Source organism: Trifolium pratense, linkage group LG6 (genome assembly GCF_020283565.1).
Source record: "Trifolium pratense cultivar HEN17-A07 linkage group LG6, ARS_RC_1.1, whole genome shotgun sequence".
In the NCBI taxonomy this organism is placed as follows: domain Eukaryota; kingdom Viridiplantae; phylum Streptophyta; class Magnoliopsida; order Fabales; family Fabaceae; genus Trifolium; species Trifolium pratense.
The window spans coordinates 29,374,192-29,396,709 of record NC_060064.1 but is presented as its reverse complement, the minus strand read 5'-3'; the positions used below and the strand labels follow the sequence as shown (position 1 = coordinate 29,396,709).

Below are 22,518 nucleotides of genomic sequence, written 5' to 3'. Positions count from 1 at the left end.
AGAAAACTAGTAGACTCTTGTTATGTGAAACAACACTTGTTGTGACGAGACATTGCTTCTAATTCTATCTCCTTGGAATTTAACCGGTTTACAAGTTATGAGCTATCTCAAAATGAGGAGTTCAAGAGCAATTTTTTTGGAATGTACTTCAATTTTAGTGAACTTGTAATATTAAACTTATTGTTCATGATGAATCACTCTACCTTCTTCTGGGATATATGTTTGTTTAAGTGGTTTATGATCCCAAATAAGATCAGGCTATCTGCCTTGTTGTTTTTCTAGATTGATCTCATTCTTGTTAGGAGTATGGTAGTTGAATGTATATTTGTTTTGCCATTGATGATGCCTCCAATTGTAACAAAAATTACTTAAATAATAATATCTAGACCATATGAAGTGTTAGCTCATATAGTTGATGTGATGGCTTGAATATGAAGTGTTAACACAACTTCAGAATGACCCTTATATATAATCATACCATACATAAAATTGTGGACATGTGAAAGGAATTTAATGATTTACATAGCAAAAATATAAACTGCTTAATTGCTCAAAAACTTTGAAACCATATATAACTTGATACACTGACTAAACTTTACATATCATAGATATAACCAACACAAATCATGAAGTTGTTAGTAGTATTTTGGCTTATGGTTTTCATGATTTCTTTTGAACATGGGATTAATGTCCAAGGTAGCACTCGACTTTCGATGCTTAGGATTTCTCGCAGCATTCAATCATCTCAATATGTTACTATAATAGGTAATGTAGCCAAAATGATACAAATTTTTCCATTTATTAGCTTGTCATTCTGGCAACTGAGTGTCACACATATAGTCAATATTGTTCGCATAAGTAGTAAAAGTTTATAATATTACTCGTCTTTGCGACAATGGGTGTTTCAACAAAAAAACGAAGAAAAATACATATTTTGTCCAATAATCAATGTATAGATCATTGTCTCGGCTGTTAAAACGAGATAGAACCTGAACTTCTACCTAAACCTGTATAGATTCCGTTGATAATGAGAAGTACTTAGTTCAAAAGCTGCATATTCAAATTGAGGAAAGCGAGTCCAAAGAAAGCTTCAAAAGTTGCCATCATGCAGTACAGAAGCATCTCATATTTGAACTTCTGGTTGTCTCACCGCTAAGAGGAAACCGATTAAAATGATCATGTGATAAGAAGCTTTTGTACTCCATGATTGCAACTTTTGAAGCTTTCTTTGGACTCGCTTTCCTCAATTTCATGCCTGATTCAATTGAATATGCAACTTTTGAATTAGGTACTTCTCATTATCAACGGAATCATTGCTAACCTCATGATCTATATAATCAATCATCATCTCTTTTGGGGTACGACCATATGGTGGCTATTTTGTCTTGGTATCATGGCTCGAAAGCTTACTTCAAAGGTGAAAGTGCCGCCGCCTCAGAACACTACTGTGACTGTGACGGTGTCTCCCAGAAAACTACCATAGAAGATTAGAGCACATGAAACACTTATCCACTCTAGCAGTTGTATGTTATCCATATTCTTTTTAATGCTACAATGTTTGGCAATATTGACAAGTACAAAAATGCATATTCCTAACTTTTAACTTGAGATAGACAAATGATGTTTCTACTTTCTACAGGATGCAACAATGAGTGTGACACTGCATGCTGCAACTGTGACATCAGAAAACACCCACCACTCTGTGTTCAATGCTGTAAAGAAGATCCTTCAGAGGCAGTAACTAATAACCAACAGTTGGACCACAATATTGTACACTAAATTAGTTGATGCTATTGCATTTTTTATTTATTTTTCATTTCAACTTTATCAACAAATACACACAGTAAGAATTGTATTGGGAGTATTTCTTGTCTCTTTGAAACAATACAAGCTCTTAGGCCATTGTGAAGAAACATGTCAAAGAATGTGATTGGCATTATCCATAATATGCTAAAATGCTAGAATGTGATATTTCAAATAAAAGGCTAAAATGTTTACTGATTTTTAATTTGAATGAACATTCTACTGATTTTCTGATAAAGTTTTTTTAAACTTAATTATTGTCCAAAATGTGTTGGCAGAAAAAGTTCATAAAATAAAAGTAAAACAATTAAAAATAGAAATATTTGAGATGACGACAATTCTTGGATTTATGACATATTTTCATGGAATGGAAATCAAGCAAAGAATGCAGAGAAGTAAACACTCCAATGAACTCGTGAGGAGAAGCTTTGCAAAGAAGATGGAACTGAAAAGATGTGTGATGCGTCAAAATAACTTTACACCACACAATAATTAATTAAACTCACATCCTTCCATGTATGTGTAAAATAACTTTACACCGACGGTGTAAAATAATTAATGCATGTGTAAATAACTTTACACCGACGGTGTAAAATAATTGATGCATGTGTAAATAAAACTTTACACCGACGGTGTAAAATAATTGATGCGTAAAACAACTTTACACCGACGGTGTAAAATAATGCATGTGTAAAATAACTTTACACCGACGGTGTAAAATAATTAATGCATGTGTAAAATAACTTTACACCGACGGTGTAAAATAATTAATGCATGTGTAAATAAAACTTTACACCGACGGTGTAAAATAATTAATGCATGTGTAAATAAAACTTTACACCGACGGTGTAAAATAATGCATGTGTAAAATAACTTTACACCGACGGTGTAAAATAATTAATGCATGTGTAAATAACTTTACACCGACGGTGTAAAATAATTGATGCATGTGTAAAACTTTACACCGACGGTGTAAAATAATTAATGCATGTGTAATAAAACTTTACACCGACGGTGTAAAATAATTGATGCATGTGTAAATAACTTTACACCGACGGTGTAAAATAATTGATGCATGTGTAAAATAACTTTACACCGACGGTGTAAAATAATTAATGCATGTGTTAACTTTACACCGACGGTGTAAAATAATTGATGCATGTGTAAAATAACTTTACACCGACGGTGTAAAATAATTAATTAAACTCACATTATTGGATGATGCATGTATAAAATAACTTTACACCGACGGTATAAAATAATTAATTAAACTCACATAATAGTAATACAGTTGCTATTTATTCAAAGTGTACCCACAAATTCATGTTAAGCACCCCTAAGATACAACATAACTACTCTTTGAAGTGTCTAATCTTCCTCTAATCAGTAATCAGGCTTCAATAAAGCCATGTTTAAATTATTGTTATAACTTATAACTCATCAACAAAATAATAACAAGAACAAAACTCATCTATAAAACAAGCCCCAGGTATATAATAAAGTTGTGGATATGACATGGACCATCTCATTCTGATAGCAATAACTTAGGATGATTAAAAACAAAACAAAATGTTGAAATTATATATTTCTTGATAAACCAAGAAATACTACTGGTGCCGAAATCTGTACTCTAGTATCAGCAATATCGATATCATGACCACCTTCAACAAGGCCCCACCTGTCCACCTGAAATAGCAAATGAAGACATTTTCATCTACTAAGATCATGTTACCAAATTAAGCGGGAAGAAAATAGTAGGAATTTGATTTGACGCGGTAACTGTGTTGTCAGCCGTCCGATTTAGATCAACGGCAGAGATCGTTTAACTGTGTTATAACTGGTGTGTAATCTAAACAATCTGATCTCAAACCAATGCATGTGATTGAATACAGCATGAAACTGCGTGTATCTACCACAACAGCCGATCCAGGTCCGAGCTGTCCAGCCGAAAAGGTTTCTAACATAAAAGATGTTGAATGCCCTCACTCTCCTCATCATTGCCCCGATATTCCCTCGTGTATTCTAACAACCAACTACATCATACAATTATTCTCTAACTTTCCTATTCAGCTTAAATTGTTGGGCTTAGGCCAAAAGTTAGAGTCCTATAATTTACATTTATGTTGCATACTTCAATATTCAAGCAGAAGGATTAGAAGACAAAATGAAAAGACAAATGTATATGAATCGTGTTATAGATTTATTTAGAACATATATCCAATCAAGTACCTGTAAATCTTCTTCAAGTCTAATAAGCTCAATTGCTTCCTCAATTTGCAATTTCCCCTGAACCAATGCAATGGCAATAGTTAAAGACTGTGCTGATGCGGCAATAGCGTCAATTGCGGCCAATTCACAGTCATCTGTTTTCTTTAGACGGTTCTCTATAGCCATTACAAGACCATCTTCTTGCTTTCCACCGAAAAAGCTGGAGTAAACAACAGGCTTAAATCCAAATTCGGACTCCAACCAGCGTAGCATAGGATCAATTTTCTCAATTTGGCGATCTGCAAGGATAATAGAATAGAACTTCATATTAAATTTCACACACCTTTCTCAGAATCAATGAAATGATTCTTATCGTCAAAAGCTTTTGTCAACAATATTGCAGTAATTTTTTTTATCACTTCAACAGATGAGGTAAACATCAAGACAGCTTGTGAAAAATATAATCACAACAATAACCACATCCAACCAAAAAAATTAACTAATCTTCATGGTAAATTCTTTTTCAGAGACATATATACATAAACTAAAAAAATAATTCAATACATGCATTATAGCACATTATTTGCATGAGATCAGACGTCTGTAAAGAAATATCACGGAAACTTAACACCATACCACGTACTAAACTTGTCAGTTCATCGTCATCAGGAGCACGGCAAAATACTAAATCTTGATTAAATTTCTTCACCAAATTCTCAATAATTTTGGGCCTTGTTACAGGAACTCTTTCCATGGCAGTGCAAGCAAGTCTCATAAGAGGCATTGTGAAGGGTCTTATGCCATCTATTTGCTACAATAAAAAATCAAACTCATTACATACTTTTGATACTCAACTCTAAATGATACTTCTAAGCATCCATAACAATATTAAACAGAATATCAAGCTTCAAATCAAAGACTGTTACAGTATTATGAATGATACTCACCAAATGCATGTTTTTTTTGTATGTAAGGTAAGAAATGTAAATGGAGATTTTCATTCTAACACACATTACTTTAGTATGTTTGGATGAAAATTAATTTTGCTTACAATCATCAGTTTGGCAAGAAGTAATAAAATATAGCTTTTGTTAAGGTCTAAAAAAAGGTCCACGACTACAAATATGCCAAGATATTAATGTTTTGGATGTCTTCGCGACCCTGACTGCAGATGCACCTGCAATATTTGATGATAATATTCTACAATTTCAAGTATTGAAACTGCAATTTAAACCCTTGACTTTTCTATTAAGTTCAGAAATTTCCCCTAAACTTCATGTCAAACTTTGGTTTTAGAGATATTGCAAAAAGCAGCTTTTATGTTAAATTACGCTACATTCTTTTGGTAAATCAATTTCACTTGTGTGCAACTGTAGATAGTAATCCCTCGCGCTAAAAAAATGAGAACCATTTAAGAGATTGAACTCCTCTAACAGATTCCATTTACACCTATCGCCTATCAGAGATCGAACCCAAATGATCAAGAGACCCTAATATCTACTAGGTCAAATACATCTAGGGGTCTTTAAGTTTAACGTTTGTAATGATTAGTCCTTTATGCCTTTAAACACCAAATTGGTCATTTCAGTTTGTAAAAGATTACATCATCGGTGTAATTTTACTTGCTTAAAAAGGTAATAGTCTAATATGTTACAAACCCAAAAGACTAATCTGATACTTAAAAAACTTACCAATTTGTTACAAATGTTAAACTTGTATGCATTTGACCTATCTACTACTTGTATTGTTGGTAAACTACCTGTTATCCTAAACTTGTTTGGCATCAACAATAAAAACATCACTTCCACTCAACCCAAAACAGTTTTACAAAATCCATATCATTCAAAATCAAGAAACAAACCACTCCCTCCGGTATCAATTATAAGCAACATTTTACTTTTTATGTTCATTGAATAACTAACGCATTTTCTTACTTTTAGTATCACAGTGGATATGCTAGAGTAACAGTGATCCCCGTGATTTTGCAGAATCTACACTCAAACTACCCTCTATAGCTTCCAGCTTGTAAAATCACTATGGGTCACCGTAATTCTAGCATACCCACCGTGATACCAAACATACTCCCTCCGTAACACTTTATAAACAAAAATGCACTTTTTAGGTTCATTGTATATTTAATGAATCTGGTCTATAGTACATTTTTGCTTAAATATACAGTGAACCTAAAAAATACATTTTTGCTTATAAAGTGTTACCGAGGGAGTACAGTCCAAGTAGGTTCATTGTATATTTTTCCTATGGTGGATATGTCAGAATCACTTGCGGAATCTACACTTAATCTACACTCTATAGCTACAGGCTTCTGCAAAATCATTGTGGATCATCACAGTGATTCTGACATAGCTACCGTGATACCAAACATACACTCTGAATAGAGGAAATACAAATTAACACAAAATTGACAAAGAACAATATAATCATACTTGATATTCCCATTCAGCAGCAATGGCCTTAGCAAGAGAAAGAGTAGGAAGCTTAAGTGGCCTCTTAGCAGGAGTCTTCAAAGTTCTATAATCAAGCATAACAGTCCAACCATTACCATCATCTGCTTCTCTCGTCTTCACGTCTTTATAAAACCGTTTCCCAACAATAGCTCCTGTCATGAACGACATCGGCATCGTCACCGAAGACGACGGTTTCTTCCTTGTCTTCGCCGGTGTTTTCATCTGGATGCTGTCTCCCTCCGATGAGAATGTGAAGGACGATGACTGCTCTTCGGCGGCGGCGGCCGCGGAGCTCAAATGTCGGACGATCTGGTGACATGAGAGTGTGGAGAGAAATTTAGGGTTTATTGATTTAATGGAATTTTTTATTAATGAGTGAGCCATTTTTTTTTTTTTGCACACAGTAACAACTTTTGTTCTTCAGAAGGGTTTTTTGTTTACGAGAATCTGAAGAAACAAGTTACGATGATAAGAATGAACAAAAGAAGAAGAAGAAGAAGGGATCTGGATTTACCGTAGTCTCTTAAACTGTGCAGTCAACAACACTGCAGGTTTCCTCCGTTGGATTGATCCAGGATTCCCGGTGTAATTTATTTCGGGTGCAATCTCAGGTTCCCTTAAAGATATTTTTTGTTTTAGATTGATCTTTACTTACAGAAAAAAAAAAGCTTCGAATAGGTTCCTTAAATTTTTTTTTGAATAGGTCCCTTAAACACATCTCCGTTAATCAGTTTGGTCCCTAAAAAAATATTCGAATAGGACCAAATTGATTAACGGATATGTCTTTAAGGGTGCAATTTCGAATCTGAGGTTCGAATCTCGGCCACTATAATAATGTCTCTGGTAGGGATGCTAGAGGGAATTCACTATCGTGTTGTGCACATTTAAAACGACCTTGATTCTTTCAAGATCTGGATTATCTGCAATCAGAGAACCATACAGTCTAGATCTTATGATTGAGATCGAGCGGTGCATATTAAAAACTCAAAAAATAAATAAAAACAATATATCATATCAGACGGCTGAGATCGCCCCCTATAGTCACTATTTCACTATAGGGAATCCATTTTCATGGGGGAGAGATAGTATTCGGCTGAGATCGCCCCCTATAGTCACATGTTAGAATGTATGATATCTAAAATTTTAGTTAAATTGATAGTATGTTATAATATCAAAACTATATCGGTAGCTTTATATATCTCACTTTCATATGCAAATACACTACAATTACAAATATGGATTGATCTAACAGCTATAGAGTTGAGTTTGAACTCAACTACAAGTGGTGCGGCAAGTGTTTTTTTGTTATTGTGCGAGAAAGAACTCGAACTTCTTCTCAACCAAATTAATGACAAAATATTAAAAGTCTCTTTATACGTGGAGCTGACTACCTGGATCAACTTTTGGCGAAACATGATCAAAAAGTTGTAAAAATTGTTCAAAGATGGCAAAGTTCAAATTTGAGTGCTCATTTGGTGATTGTGATGTGCTCGGTGCCTTTTGGCACATATTTTCTTGCTTGGTACTTCACTTTAGGTCATAATTGACCTTTAATTTTTTGGTTAATTTTCGAAATTATTTATATTTTGACCCTTACATGCTCTGCAGGCCATAAGTTGGGATGTAAATATCAGATCGAAGTGTGTGAGTATTCGTTAGAAATCTAAGAAGTAGAGCTACAATTATCATTTCGAACCCAAAGCCCATTTCAGACATAATAATGGTAAAAAAATACGAATATCTGAAGTAGCATTGGCAAATGTGAATTTAGGCTACTTGTTTTTAATGGGTCAGCTAGTTGAAGTCTTGATTATGTAATGCTTAGAGATTATATCATTATACATATATAAAATTGACTAAAATAAATAATTTAAGGATAACAAAAAAATTCATATACACGATATCCATGGCTATGGATAAAATCCACCATAACCATAAAACAATTAGCTTAACATATACATGGTGATAAAATAAATTGATATGTTAAATACTCATAAACAATTGCGGCCCTGAGCACGGTCGAGATGAACGACCGTCCAAGTCCTCGCATTTAAAGAGGCACCATATATTTAATAGTATGTATGATATGTATAAATTTTCGATTATCCCAACTTTATTTTAATAGTATTATAAATAGTTTTTGAAATACTTATTTTTACAAATATACAAAAAAGGATGAGAAGAACGAAAAGAGAAAAATATAAAAGAAAATACGAAAAAAAACAAAAGAGAACAAGGAAATTATTATGTATGTATTTACAAGGAGAATGAACTTATGTTGCATATAGTAGTTGATCTCGGGGTTTTTAATTTGGTGATTGATATATGGATGATTCTGATAGTTATATATCTTTTGACAATCTGATAGTTATATATTTAATACACGAAAACAAAACAAAAACTCAATTGTATATGATTTATTGATACTCAAATTTAAATATTTTAATTTAAACATCATAATATATTGATGGTGTCGTACATGTAATTGGTTGGTGGTGTTCTTGATGGTTGATATGTATGACTCTAAAAGTTTTTTTTTTTTTTTTGTGACGAATCCAAAAGTCATATATTTTATTTTACCAAAATCTAAAAGTTCATATCTAACACATGAGAATGAGAGAAAATAAATTATTTATTATTTATCCAATATTATTTTTTTTAATAATTTAAACGTCATGGTATTTTTTTTTGTGTTTGTATCATTTCTTTAATTAAAATTTGTCACATTTTAATTTTTAAATTAAAAGTAAAATTCTCAATTTTATTTCAAGTTCGAAATTAAATTCCCAAACAAAAGTATCCGAGTTTAATATCATAAATATGTTATTTATAATTTAAATAAATGATAAATTTTAAATTTTTTTTTTGAACTTTTTAGTAGAGATCCAAATTTAAATTAGGGTTTAAGTCATTAGGATTGGTCTAGTGGTGAGAGATTTGGGTAGTATGTTGTAGGTTCTGAGTTCGTTCCCCAACTCATTGTAAACAAAAAAAATTTAAATTAGGGTTTGGACTGGCTCTAGTTTTCATATTTATAATAACATGGTAAAAGATAAACAAGTCAACAACGAATATACATGTTAAGTTTAACTCAGTTGATAAGAATATTACATTAAGAGTCGAGGTTTAAATTTCATATATCGACTTTTTAACGGTGAAATTTCTACAAAAAAACATATAATTAGTCAATTTAGTAAAAAAGAAATATAAAGTGATTTTTTTTTTTTTAACAAAAAAATATACAGGGGTGTGATGTCAATATCTCTTTTTTTGTTGGTACATATATATGATGTCAATATCTCTATTATGATGTCAATATCTCTATTATCTAGTGAAGTGTACACTGCATATATACCCCACACGTTTGACCTTGAAAATGTATATTGACTCAATTTTGTGATAAATCCAATCTTCATATTAATGACTATCACGTAATTATAGATCATATACAACAATATCACAATTATAGTAAAAATGTATACAAAAAAAAATACACTCCTTTTGTCACAAATCCTGGCTACATACAATTCCTCATTCATACCTCCCACCCCCTCAAAAATAGGAAAAAAAAAAACAAATTTTTTTATTAAATTTTTTTGTTAAACAGTTTCTATATATATGGGCTATGTAGTTTATCAAAAATCTTATATTTGAGATAGTGAGTGCACATAAAAACTATATATATTGGGTCCACATCTTAATAATATACATTACAATATTATTTGAGATTGAGTTTTGTGAGAAAAAAACTTGAGCAAAGAAAATAAAATCATGTCTTCTTCTTGGAACTCAGTTCCACTTCATGTCTCATATGAAGTTTTGGGTTGGTTTGCTTTTGTTTGTTGGTCTATTAGTTTCTGGCCTCAAGTTATCTTGAATTTTCGAAGGAAAAGGTACATAAAACAAAACTTTAAATTTAATTAATAAATATGATTGTTATTCTTATTATATTTTATTTTTTGTGAATTATAAAATTTTAATATTGTTTTTGTTTTTGTGTTTTAATTAGTGTGGTGGGGCTGAACTTTGATTTTGTGTTGTTGAATCTGACGAAGCATTCATCATATCTTATATATAATGCATCTTTGTACTTTAGTTCTGCAATTCAACAACAATATAGAGACAAATATGGTCAAAAACAGGTTTGTGAATTTTTTCTAATACTATGCAATTTTGTTTCCTTATTATATACGGTATATGTATGATAAATTGATGATTTGTTTTTTATATCTTGTAAAAATTTATATATTTGGGTTTTCTTTAATTTTGAATATGTTTATGATGATGATCAATTGATCATGATGAATTTGCAACTTGGTAGTGTTGTTTGAAACTATGATCTGGTTTCGTGTTTATCAAAAAGATGTGTGTGGAGTGGAGAGAAAGAGAAAGAGAAAAAAATTTAAGAATAAGATGGGTGTATGTATTATTTGGTGTTGTTGAAAAGTCAAAGAAAGAAGAAAGAAAAGGAAATTAATGATTTTCATGGTTACAAAGTAGGCATAATAAATAAGGGGTTGAAAAGGAAAGCTCTAATTAAATGCACTGACGGAATAAAATACTGTAAGTCATAATAATGGTCAATAAAAATTGAAATATATCTGTTTGACAAAAAAAAAATTGAAATATCTAGTATTAAAAAACAGTGCGGCATGATTATGTTCCTAGAATTGATAGCATTAACAGTGAGTGTTGAGTGTTAGTAACTCTGGTCCTTATTATAAAAAAATTGTTTTTAAGATTCGTAGAATATTTGATGAATTGGTATATCTAGTTCATAATACGATTTAGATACATACAATATTCTATGAATCTAAAAAGTAATTTTTTTTTTATAATAAAACTAGAGGGAGTAATAAAAACTGAAAAATATTCTAAGTAATGCGACACTAATTATTATTTTTTCTTTATTGTAATTTTAATTAATACTACCTCAAGATTCTAATAAGTAAGAGAAAAAGTTAAAGTTGAGTCAATGGAAATTGATGTATTTTACTTTTATAAAGAAAGAGATCGATGTATTTGATTTAAAATTTGTACTAAATACATTAATTTTTATTGATCAAATTTTTTTCTTATACTACCTCCGTTCCTTTTTAAGTGTATTTTTTAGAATAGTAACACAAAATTAACAAAATGTATTCATATTATATCCTTATTTTAATATTTTTATTTTTTGCACACACTTTCTCTTTTCAATAAATTTAATATATCATGTGAAAAAACAAAAAATTAATATTTTATGTCACCCAAAAAAATAAAAACTTTAGTTTTTCAGAAGTTGACCCTTTTATTTTCTTCTTAACTCTTTTGATATTTGCAGATGATTCCAGTGGCAGCAAATGATGTTGCTTTCTCAGTCCATGCTGTTCTACTAACAGCCATTACATTGTACCAAATTGCAATCTATGATGTTAGTTCAGTTTTCCTTTTCATTGAGCTTAATTATTCTTATTTTCATCATGAATTTATGCTAAGTGTCATAGTTGATGCATGTTAATGAATAAGTTTGACCAGTAATATTTTTAGTTATCTATTATTAAAATTTACAAAAAGTTAATATTTAAAAAATATTCATTAAGACAAATCGAATAACATCTTATATGAGAGTACAATATTTGACATAAAAAAATATGGTTAGGGTATGTTATATGAACAACGCACATAGTCAAACCGCGACACTTATTTTGTGGCGGAGGTACTAACAATATTTTGATTATTTTGATGTAGCGTGGAAGCCAAAAAGTATCTAAAATTACATGTGGAATCGTCATTGTTGCATGGACAGCAGCAGCTGTGTGTTTCTTTATAGCATTGCACAATCATCATTGGCTATGGCTTCTCTCAATTTTCACGTATGTTATCACTTTTCATTTCTTGTGTGTTTAATTGCAATATTTATAATAATTTTTGATGCATTATGGATTATGGAAGTTTGGTTTGGAACCTTTTTTTTTTCTTCTGCTTCTGACTTTTGTTTGAAATTGATAAACTTGCAGTACCATTCAAGTTTCTATGACTGTCATAAAATATATTCCCCAGGTTAGAGTCAATTTTAATTTATGTAATTTTATAGAATTGTATTTATGTTTCTATGTTCCTTTTTTTTCTTATGCTAACCATAAATCTTAATAATCTCTATTGTGAAAATAGGCCGTGATGAACTTTATGAGAAAAAGTACTGATGGATGGAGCATTGAGAACATTCTACTTGACTTTTCCGGAGGGGTAGCTAACTATGCACAAATGGCTATGCAATCCATTGATCAAAGTAAGTAATATCCTTTACTAACTTATTATCTTCTAATTGTTTCAAAGCTATCAAACACGAACACTTTTCAAATTAGACGCGCCCTGGTGTCAGACACGTGTCGGTATCTAACACCGACATACAGTGACACTTATGATTATATTAAATTATATTATTTTCTTGAATTATTATCCGTATCGACATGTCAATGTCCGTGTCGTGTCTGTGATTCATAGTTTGAAAGTGGCATGATTTTAAAAATTTCATCTTCGTTTTTCAGGTTCTTGGGTGAACTTCTATGGAAACATAGGGAAACTATTGTTATCCTTGGTATGTAACAGCGTATCATTATTTTAATTTTACCTTATGATTTTATTTCTACTTTATGAAATATTATAGATTTCTAGATACTAAATAATCACACCTTTTTAAACATTGCAGGTGTCTATATTCTTTGACATCCTCTTCATGATCCAACATTATGTGTTATATCCAGAAAGAAAACGCAAACCAGAGACACCTACTGATGAAGCCAAATCTTCTGATCAGCATTTGGCTGAGAATGTCTAATGACCCTTTTTTTATAGAGTCTCACGAGAGAGTAAAAATTGTATATACTTTTACTGTGAATACTATAATTTTTGTTTTGATTCTTGATATGATAGCTTTTGCATATTAATGCAAAAACTGCTGAATATTGTTGATCTTAGTAATGCCTTGATAACTCTTTAAAATACTCAATCATTAGCCTAAGTTATTTGAAGTATTGACTATGACGAGGGGTATGATTAGGACTAAGTTTGGGGTATAAACTTGATTACTTGATTGATGGATCATGGCAGATTTATGATGGGACACCACATGGTTGGAAAAAAAAAATAGAATAAGTTCCTGTGCCAAATCTGGAGGAACAATAATATATATGTGTGAGAGTTCCTGTGCCTAAAACTGGAGGAACAATGCTGTGTAGGGTGCTCCATTCGGAGTAACAGGTTGGACTCATTACAAGTGAGATCCCGTCAGGTGAAAAGGTGGAGTAGCACCTAAAGCATAAGTTAAAATGAATTTAAGTGGTGTTCCCTGCATGCTAAAAATCAAAAAAGCCTGTGAAAATCATGAAAAGCTATAGTTTCCCCCCTTGCTGAAATCTGAACCCAAACTCTAAGTTATAAGAGAGAAAAATGTGGCTTAGTATTTGATTGAGTAGTTTTGGAGAAGGATCCTGGCATGTCTTTGGTCATCAGTAGTAGGCAGTACACACACACGCAAAGCTGTTGTTGATAGTTGACATGCAAGAGTTATATCAATTTTTGTAATGCAATCCAATGTTTGAACCTTAAGATCTGATGTTTTAGTATCAATAAAGTGAGTATCTTTTAATGGTCTATGCTATCTACCGCATTACCTGAGGACAGGCAATGATTCAAGTTTTGGGGTGTGATAATTATATATATATTTTTTGAACTTTTTATTAGAGATCCAAATTTAAATTGATCTATGCGCCTCTGCTTTCCCCTTTTAGTAAAAAAAAACTCTTCTTCCCCTTAAAACAAATTTTCTTACTCTGTGAGGAGTGAGGACCTAATTGTGTGGAGTATATTAAATCATAGTATTGGGACAAGAAGAAGTGCAAAATTAGTGGGAGATATAAATGTTGGAATAAAAGAAGGCAAATGCTAAATAGTGCCCCAAGGACACTTGTTAAGGATTTAAATTTAGAAAGATTTACTTGGAAATAGTGTAGTCAATACAACAAAAGTTTATATTTTGATGTTTTCCATGCACAACTTTTATTTTATTTCTTTTTTTGGTTCCTTAACTAGTGCCCCGGGGACACCGGTTAGCAACACCCTAGACATTGGAATGCTGTTCTTTTGCAAATGAATTTGAATAAAAATTACATTATACTAATATGATGTGAGTGGAGAGATAGAGAAAAAGATTTAAGAAAAAGATGGGTGTTATTTGGTGTCTTTGAATAGTCAAAGAAAGAAGAAAGAAAAGGAAATTAATGATTTCATAGTTACAAAGTACCCATAATAAACAAGGGGTTGAAAAGGAAAGAGGAAAGCTTTAATTAAATGTAGTGTCAGAATAAAATACTCTAAGTCATAATAATGGTCAATAAAAATTGAAATATATTTTTTACATACAAATTTTATAAATCAACTCATAATTTCTCTTTTTCATACAACATTAATTATTTTTCGTGTAAAAAATATGTGTAAAAGTGCAAAAACGACATATAATGTGGTACGGAGGGAATAAATGGTGCGTCAAGATTATTATTAAAACAGTGCAAGATTATGGTCTAGAATTGATAGCATTATGACACTGAGTGGAAATTTAAAAAAAGAAGAAGAAGAAGAGATCGATGTATTTGATTTAAAATTTGTACTAAATACAATAATTTTTATTGATCAACTTTTTTTTTATACTACCTCCTTTCCTTTTTGAGTGTATTTTTTATAATAGTAACACAAAATTAACAAAGTTTATTCATATTATATCCTTATTTTAATATTTTTATTTTTTGCACATATTTTTTCTTTTCAATAAATTTAATATATTATCTGAGAAAACAAAAATTTAATATTTTATGTTACCCAAAAAAAATAAAAACTTTAATTTTTCAGAAGTTGACCCTTTTATTTTCTTCTTAACTCTTTTGATATTTGCAGATGATTCCGGTGGCAGCAAATGATGTTGCTTTCTCAGTCCATGTTGTTCTACTAACAGCCATTACATTGTACCAAATTGCAATCTATGATGTTAGTTCAATTTTCCTTTTCATTGAGCTTAATTATTCTTATTGTCATCATGAATTTATGCTAAGTGTCGCGGTTGACGCATATCAATGTATAATTTTGACCAATAATATTTTTAGTTATCTATTATTAAAATTTACAAAAAGTTAATATTTAAAAACTATTCATTTAGACAAATCGAATAACATCTTATATGTCAGTATTTGACATAAAAAAATATGGTTAGGGTATATTATATGAATAACGCACATAGTCAAACCGCGACACTTATTTTGTGGCGGAGGGACTAACAATATTTTGATTATTTTGATGTAGCGTGGAAGCCAAAAAGTATCTAAAATTATTTGTGGAATCGTCATTGTTGCATGGACAGCAGCAGCTGTGTGTTTCTTTATAGCATTGCACAATCATCATTGGCTATGGCTTCTCTCAATTTTCAAGTATGTTATCACTTTTCAGTTGTTTTTTTTTTTTTTTTTTGTGTTTAATTGCAATATTTATAACAACTTTTTTGATGCATTATGGATTATGAAAGTTTGGTTTGGAACCTATTTTTTCCTTCTTTCTGACTTTTGTTGAAATGATCAACTTGCAGTACCATTCAAGTTTATATGACTGTCATAAAATATATTCCCCAGGTTAGAATCAATTTTAATTTATGTAATTAATTTACTTTTAATTTCTTTCATACAAATGCCTGTGATATTCTACTGTGATACTAATAATAAGTATAAATCAATGCAATGTAAAATATTCTGATAAGTAACACCGACATTTCAAATTAAATATTTGGAAGAATCACGATGAACCACTTTGATTTTATCAAAAACTACACTCTTGAGCTTCGCAAAATCACAGTACCACCATATTTTTACCAAATCATTGTCAATCTATACACACAAATACAAAGAGCTATTTATTACTTTGGTTTAATGTAATTTTTTAGAACTGTTTTTATGTTTCTATGTTCCTTGTTTTCTTATGCTAGCCATGAATCTTAATAAACTCTATTGTGAAAACAGGCAGTGATGAACTTCATGAGAAAAAGTACTGATGGATGGAGCATTGAGAACATTCTACTTGACTTTTCTGGAGGAGTAGCTAACTATGCACAAATGGCTATGCAATCCATTGATCAAAGTAAGTAATATTCTTTACTAACTTATCTTCTAATTGTTTGAAAGCTATCAAACACGGACACTTTTCAAATTAGACGTGTCCACACGTGCGGTATCTAACACCGACACAACAGTGACGGTTTGACACTTATGGTTATATTAAATTATATTATTTTCTCAAATTATTACCGGTATCGTCATATCAATGTCCGTGTCGTGTCTGTGATTCATAGTTTGAAAGTGACATGATTTTAAAATTTTCATCTTTGTTTTTCAGGTTCTTGGGTGAACTTCTATGGAAACATAGGAAAACTATTGCTATCTTTGGTATGTAACAGTGTATCATTATTTTAATTTTACCTTATGATTTTATTTTTACTTTATGAAATATTATGTTTCAAGATAAATAATCACTTTCTTTACCATTGCAGGTGTCTATATTCTTTGACATCCTCTTCATAATCCAACATTATGTGTTATATCTAGAAAGAAAACGCAAACCAGAGATATCTACTGAATTTGATGAAGCCAAATCTTCTGATCAGCATTTGGCTGAGATTGTCTAATATGTAACATTATGGAAATTGCTATACTGTTAGTTCTAAGGAATCTCGATTCACTCCGATCACAGAACTCATTATGTAACATGTTTTATAGTAATATAACATTATGCATTTTCATAGTCAGCGCGTAAATGGAAATTACTGGAGTAAAGATCAAACGATTAACATTTCGAGTTCTTAGTTTTAATGCAATTTATTAAAATGAATGTGGTAATTCACCCTCGTAATTTACATTTCGATTTTCATCGTCAAGACTATAATTCTATAACTTATTATACAACAAAGTTTGGTGAAGCTTCCAATGAGAAGTTTGAAATACATAACAAATTCAAATCATATCTTACTCATTCTACGTTGCCGGTGATGATTGATTAGAAGGCCTGGCAAGGTGCACTTTGATTTGATCTTCAGGATCGATTGAATATCGACATTATGAAACAAATCATGTCTCACACATTCTCTGGTGGAGACTCGTCAGAAGGCCTAACAAGGTGCTCTCTAATTTGATCCTCATCCTCGCCGACGGTGGTCACCAATTTGGTGGACTTTTTAGCAGGATAAAGAAGATAATGTTGAATAATGAAAATAATGTCAAAGAATACAGATACCTGCAATTATGTATGTATATTCCATTAAAAAAAAAGTATCAAAAAAGCCTCAAGCAGCCATGCCTGCATAATCTAATAAACACAATCAACAATTTTATATTAGCAGTGTCGACGTGTCCGTGTCATGTCACGTGTCCGTGCTTCACAGAAATAGAGTAGCATATTTCTAAGATTAGAATAATTATATCAAAATAAAACAGAATTAGAACAAGAACAATAACATTATGTCAAATAAATGGAACAGAAAAGGAACAAACAGCTATAACTTAAGAATGAAGCAAAATTATGCTTAAAGAGAGTTTTCCATACCAGAGAGAGCAACACTTTTCCTATATTCCCATAGAAGTTGACCCATGAATCTAGAAAGATATGATTTAAAAAATATCAGTTAAAGTAATCGAATCAAATGGCAAGACCAATCAATCATAGAGATGAGTCCGTGCAAACGAACCTTGATCTACTGATTGCACAACCATCTGTCCATAGTTTGCTATTCCTCCAGAAAAGTCAAGTAGAATGTTCCCAATGCTCCATCCATCGGTACTTTTCCTTAGGAAGTTCATGCTTACCTATATTCATAACACAAGTTAAATTGACATATAGAAGCTGCGAATTAAGTCTAGTTCACCAACCTTTACATTAAGAACTAAATATTTAAACATAATCTTCTTAAGTTTATATAGTGTATTATTACAGATTCCTTACTACATCAGTTTATCAACAGAAGAGTGAAGAACTATGCTAGTGGTATAGTTCAAATTTGAGAAACAGTCTCTTTGGGGACACGAAGTTTATGTCTCAAAGAAATTTCGAGTCAGTAGCATCGTGCAGCTAGCACAATGCCAATCATAGAAAAATGGTGCTTCAACCAATACAGATATAGAAAAGGTTCACCTTTACTCATTCCAATTACAAGAGAAAGGTTCAAAGAATTGGATTCACCTTTACTCATTCCATTCAATTTGTTTCCATAACTAATAATTTTTTTTTTCTCTACGAAAAAGAAAGGTATAGTATTAAGCTTAATTTGACTACAAGGACTTTTGAGAAGAACATGAGAATAGTTTGAAATGCATTTAGAAGCACAAACAATAAATTAGGTTCGGTAAGGAATTTATTTTTGTTAAAAAAAATGGTACTCGAAACAATCATCTGCATAAAAAATGAAAACAAAATAAAATTCTAACGAAATCCTAACCTGGGGAATGTACTTTATAGTAGTCATAATAACTTGAATTGAGCTGCAACACGATCAAAATAAACGTTTACATGTTAAGGCAATTAAATATTTTTTCGTACACTATAACAAGGGCAGGTCGAGCCTTTGAAACAGTTTAAAATACATAAGATTCCAAACTTTGCATTACGATGCGACACTAAGCAACGAGCCATATCAAAAGAAAAATGCAATTGTACACCTTACATGTCAAAATAGAGTAAATAATGAAATGTTCTGAGATGTAAGGAAGCATGTCTCGTAGTGGCAATTGATAAATAAGATTTTAAGACACAACATCAATTCTTGTACCTTATAACTATATGCTGAATACTACCCATATGCAAATCACGGAAATAATTTCCCGTGGCAAATAGTTTATAGACTTAAAGTATATGCAAGGATATTACTCACAGGACACAAATGAACGTCCAAAAGCATAAAACTGATTTAATTGACCAGAGAAGTAGAGAGAACATACTTGAAGATGCTGAGAAGCCAAAGCCATGAATGATTAGACAAAGCAACAAAGAAACAAACTGCGGCAGTCAACCAAACAATGGAGACAATTCCAATACAAGTTTTGGACAGTTTCTGACTTCCACGCTACAATGAATAGTTACCAACTTCAGAAAAATGGAGAATTCGGTCATATAGCAGACCATAAAAACAAGAGCAATATTCAGAACAAGAAGTAATGTCATTTTTACTTCATAAATTGCAATCTGGAACAATGTAATGGCTGTCAGCAGAACGGCGTGGATTGAGAAAGCAACATCATTTGCTGCCACAGGTATCATCTGAAATAGATAAATTTAACTATAAAGTTTAATATTAAGTCCTCAACATTAAAAGACATTATCGTTTCCACAACATGCAGAAAAAATTGTCCCAATTCATAAATAGAACAAATTCCACAATTATTGTCCTAGCAAGTTCCATAATCACTTCCTTTTTAAAAAAAAATAAAATGAAGTGCATTAGAGAGCAAAGAATACCTACATTGGCAATAGTTCTAAGCAGGGTTTTAAATTGCAGCAGTGGTCGTGCACGATCCTTTACATTGCAAAGAATCTTAGTTAAATAAGGTAGATGCACCTTTAATAACGGTTGTGGAAAAATTACAAAATTAGGATGTTGCTGCCCTGATCACTGATGCACTGTCACCAAGTTTCCTTAAGTTTTAGTATATGTTTGAATAGAGGGTTCTGAAAGGGACAGTTATTTTTATTTTATTTTTGTTTCAAAGAGCCTAGCAGCGAAACTCACAGTAATTGCAGATAAGTGCGATAGTGCAGGTTCGAATTTGACCCCTGGCATATCAAATGTCCTTCAGCCGTCTATCATTTGAGTTAGAACCAAATGGTCCGTTTTAAAGGGATAAAATAGTGGATTTTCTTTGGATGTGCATATCCTTTAAATTCATGTGTTTAAGATTTTTTTAAAAAGAGTTTAACGGTGAGGCACTGTCAGTGTAAATTATTTTTACACTGATGTCCAATGAAAACTGATCAAATCGCAACATAAGCCCATTTTATAGAAATAATTACCACACACTTAATTGTTATTGCACTTCAATGTAAACCTGTTTTATACTGGTACTGCATGTCCTATTTTTTCTTGAAAAATTGAAAGAATAGTATATGGTATAATAGATGATCATATAAGATTTGAATCACACTAAATGAAAAACATTTGTTTAGAGAAATAAATGTATAGAAAAAAGACCAAGTCTACGGTGCTCAAGTGAGACAAGTCTCGCACCATGCACAACCTTGTTTTTATCATTGGACTAATATGTCACATCAAATTTCATTGATCCAATGGTAAAAACAAGTTTGTGCATGGTGCAAAGTTTGTTTCACTTGTGCGCATTAGACAAAACATAGAAAGAATAGTATTCCCTCTTATAGACCAAAATACCAAATACATCGATCATTCAATGAACCTAAAAATCAACTTTTTTATCTTACAATACAGACTAGAGGAAGTATAATAGATAAACATATAAGATTTGAATCCCAAGAAAATATTTTGATCAATTCAAGGATTCACCTCTCCCAACAAATATTTTTCCATCCAGCCAGGAATGGAACACAAGACCAAATAGTTAAATAACCCAAATATCTACCACTTGTGCCGCATGCATGTTGTTATTGTGAAATGAAGAATTTAGGAATATATATATATATATATATATATATATATATATATATATATATATATATATATATATATATATATATATATATATATATATATATATATATATATATATATATATATATATATAAAAATATAAAAATAAATTGATAAAATTAGAATTGAAAAGATTGATCAAGTTACTTACTAGTAACTAACCTGGTCAAAACCGTATTTCTGGAAATATTGTTTCTGAATAGCAGAGCTAAAGTAGAGAGAAGCATTGTATATAAGATATGAACTATGCTTTGTTAAATTTAACATGACAAAATCAAAGTTGAGTCCAACCACACTGAAAATTTCAAAATAAAAAATAAATAAATTAATTTGAAATAGAAGAAGTGAGAGTAATTAAATTGAAATAGAGCAAGTAATTAACCTTTTCCTGCGAAAATTCAAGATGACTTGTGGGTAGAAACTGATGGACCAAGCAATAAAAGCGAACCAACCAAGAATTTCGTAAGTTACTTCTAATGAAACTGAATTCCAAGAAGCCATTTTCTAATCAAACTGATTTTCTTACAAAAGAAAGAGTAGAAAAGAAACTGTATTTGTGTTGTGTGTCAACGGAACCTTTCTTTGGTAAAGGATTTCAATTGTTGCGTAACTAACTCTTCCAATTCTAAATTCGATAAACTCTTTTTTCGGATAAAAAGGATATAAGAAAATGGTGGGAATTTCAATGCTTCTGTATAAAGGATTCTCGATTTTTTTTTTATAAAGAAAATGGTGGGAGTAAATTTATATTAAGCAACTGTTTGGATTAAATTGATTTATTTTTGAACTTATTCGAAACAACCTAGGTAAATAAATAAGTTTTCCAGTATTATTATAAGGTTTTTAGTGTAATTTATGATAAAATAGTTTATAAAGATACTCTCTCCGATCCTAAATATAGGAGAAAATCTACTTTTTAGATACATTGAGAATCAGAAAATCTACTTTTTAGATATATTGAGAATAAACTTATAAATTAACACAAATATTTGTTTATTTACATAAATTATTTTTATATACTAAAAAATAAATCAAATCCAAAAGGGTCTTTGTATATTTTTTTTTTTTTACAAATTTGATTAATGTAAATGGTTATTCCCTCCGTAAAAAGTAAAAATTATTTTTTTAGGTTTATTGTTTAATGAATGTATTTGATATATATTATAGACCAAATACGTTAATTATGTAATGAATTTAGAAAAGTAATTTTGCTTATATAGTGTTACTGATGAAGTATATATTGACGAAATACATTAATTAATAAGTAAACAAAAATTTGCTTATATTTGAGAGAGAAAAAAATTGAAAAAATTCATGGTT

General features: G+C 30.9%; 3 protein-coding genes across 3 annotated transcripts; 1 reads left to right on the top strand and 2 right to left on the bottom strand.

The window, feature by feature from the left end:
- Positions 1-3,080: 3,080 nt before the first annotated feature.
- Positions 3,081-7,058, bottom strand: LOC123892866 (ATP synthase mitochondrial F1 complex assembly factor 2). Its single transcript, XM_045942748.1, has 4 exons — positions 6,456-7,058; positions 4,648-4,822; positions 4,033-4,310; positions 3,081-3,489 (listed from the first exon to the last, which is right to left on the bottom strand). The coding sequence occupies exons 1-4, from the start codon at positions 6,858-6,860 to the stop codon at positions 3,382-3,384; spliced, it is 966 nt and encodes a 321-aa protein (XP_045798704.1). The 5' UTR covers positions 6,861-7,058; the 3' UTR covers positions 3,081-3,381.
- A 2,832-nt stretch (positions 7,059-9,890) lies between these two features.
- Positions 9,891-14,111, top strand: LOC123889786 (cystinosin homolog). Its single transcript, XM_045939280.1, has 8 exons — positions 9,891-10,369; positions 10,486-10,618; positions 11,800-11,889; positions 12,207-12,331; positions 12,476-12,518; positions 12,630-12,747; positions 13,007-13,056; positions 13,168-14,111. Exons 1-8 carry the CDS (start codon positions 10,248-10,250, stop codon positions 13,294-13,296), a joined length of 810 nt encoding a protein of 269 aa, XP_045795236.1. The 5' UTR covers positions 9,891-10,247; the 3' UTR covers positions 13,297-14,111.
- Positions 14,112-17,336: 3,225 nt separating this feature from the next.
- On the bottom strand, positions 17,337-21,920 carry LOC123889785 (cystinosin homolog). Its single transcript, XM_045939279.1, has 8 exons — positions 21,581-21,920; positions 21,361-21,493; positions 19,710-19,799; positions 19,481-19,605; positions 18,982-19,024; positions 18,235-18,352; positions 18,093-18,142; positions 17,337-17,783 (listed from the first exon to the last, which is right to left on the bottom strand). Exons 1-8 carry the CDS (start codon positions 21,697-21,699, stop codon positions 17,625-17,627), a joined length of 837 nt encoding a protein of 278 aa, XP_045795235.1. The 5' UTR covers positions 21,700-21,920; the 3' UTR covers positions 17,337-17,624.
- Between the last annotated feature and the right edge of the window lie 598 nt (positions 21,921-22,518).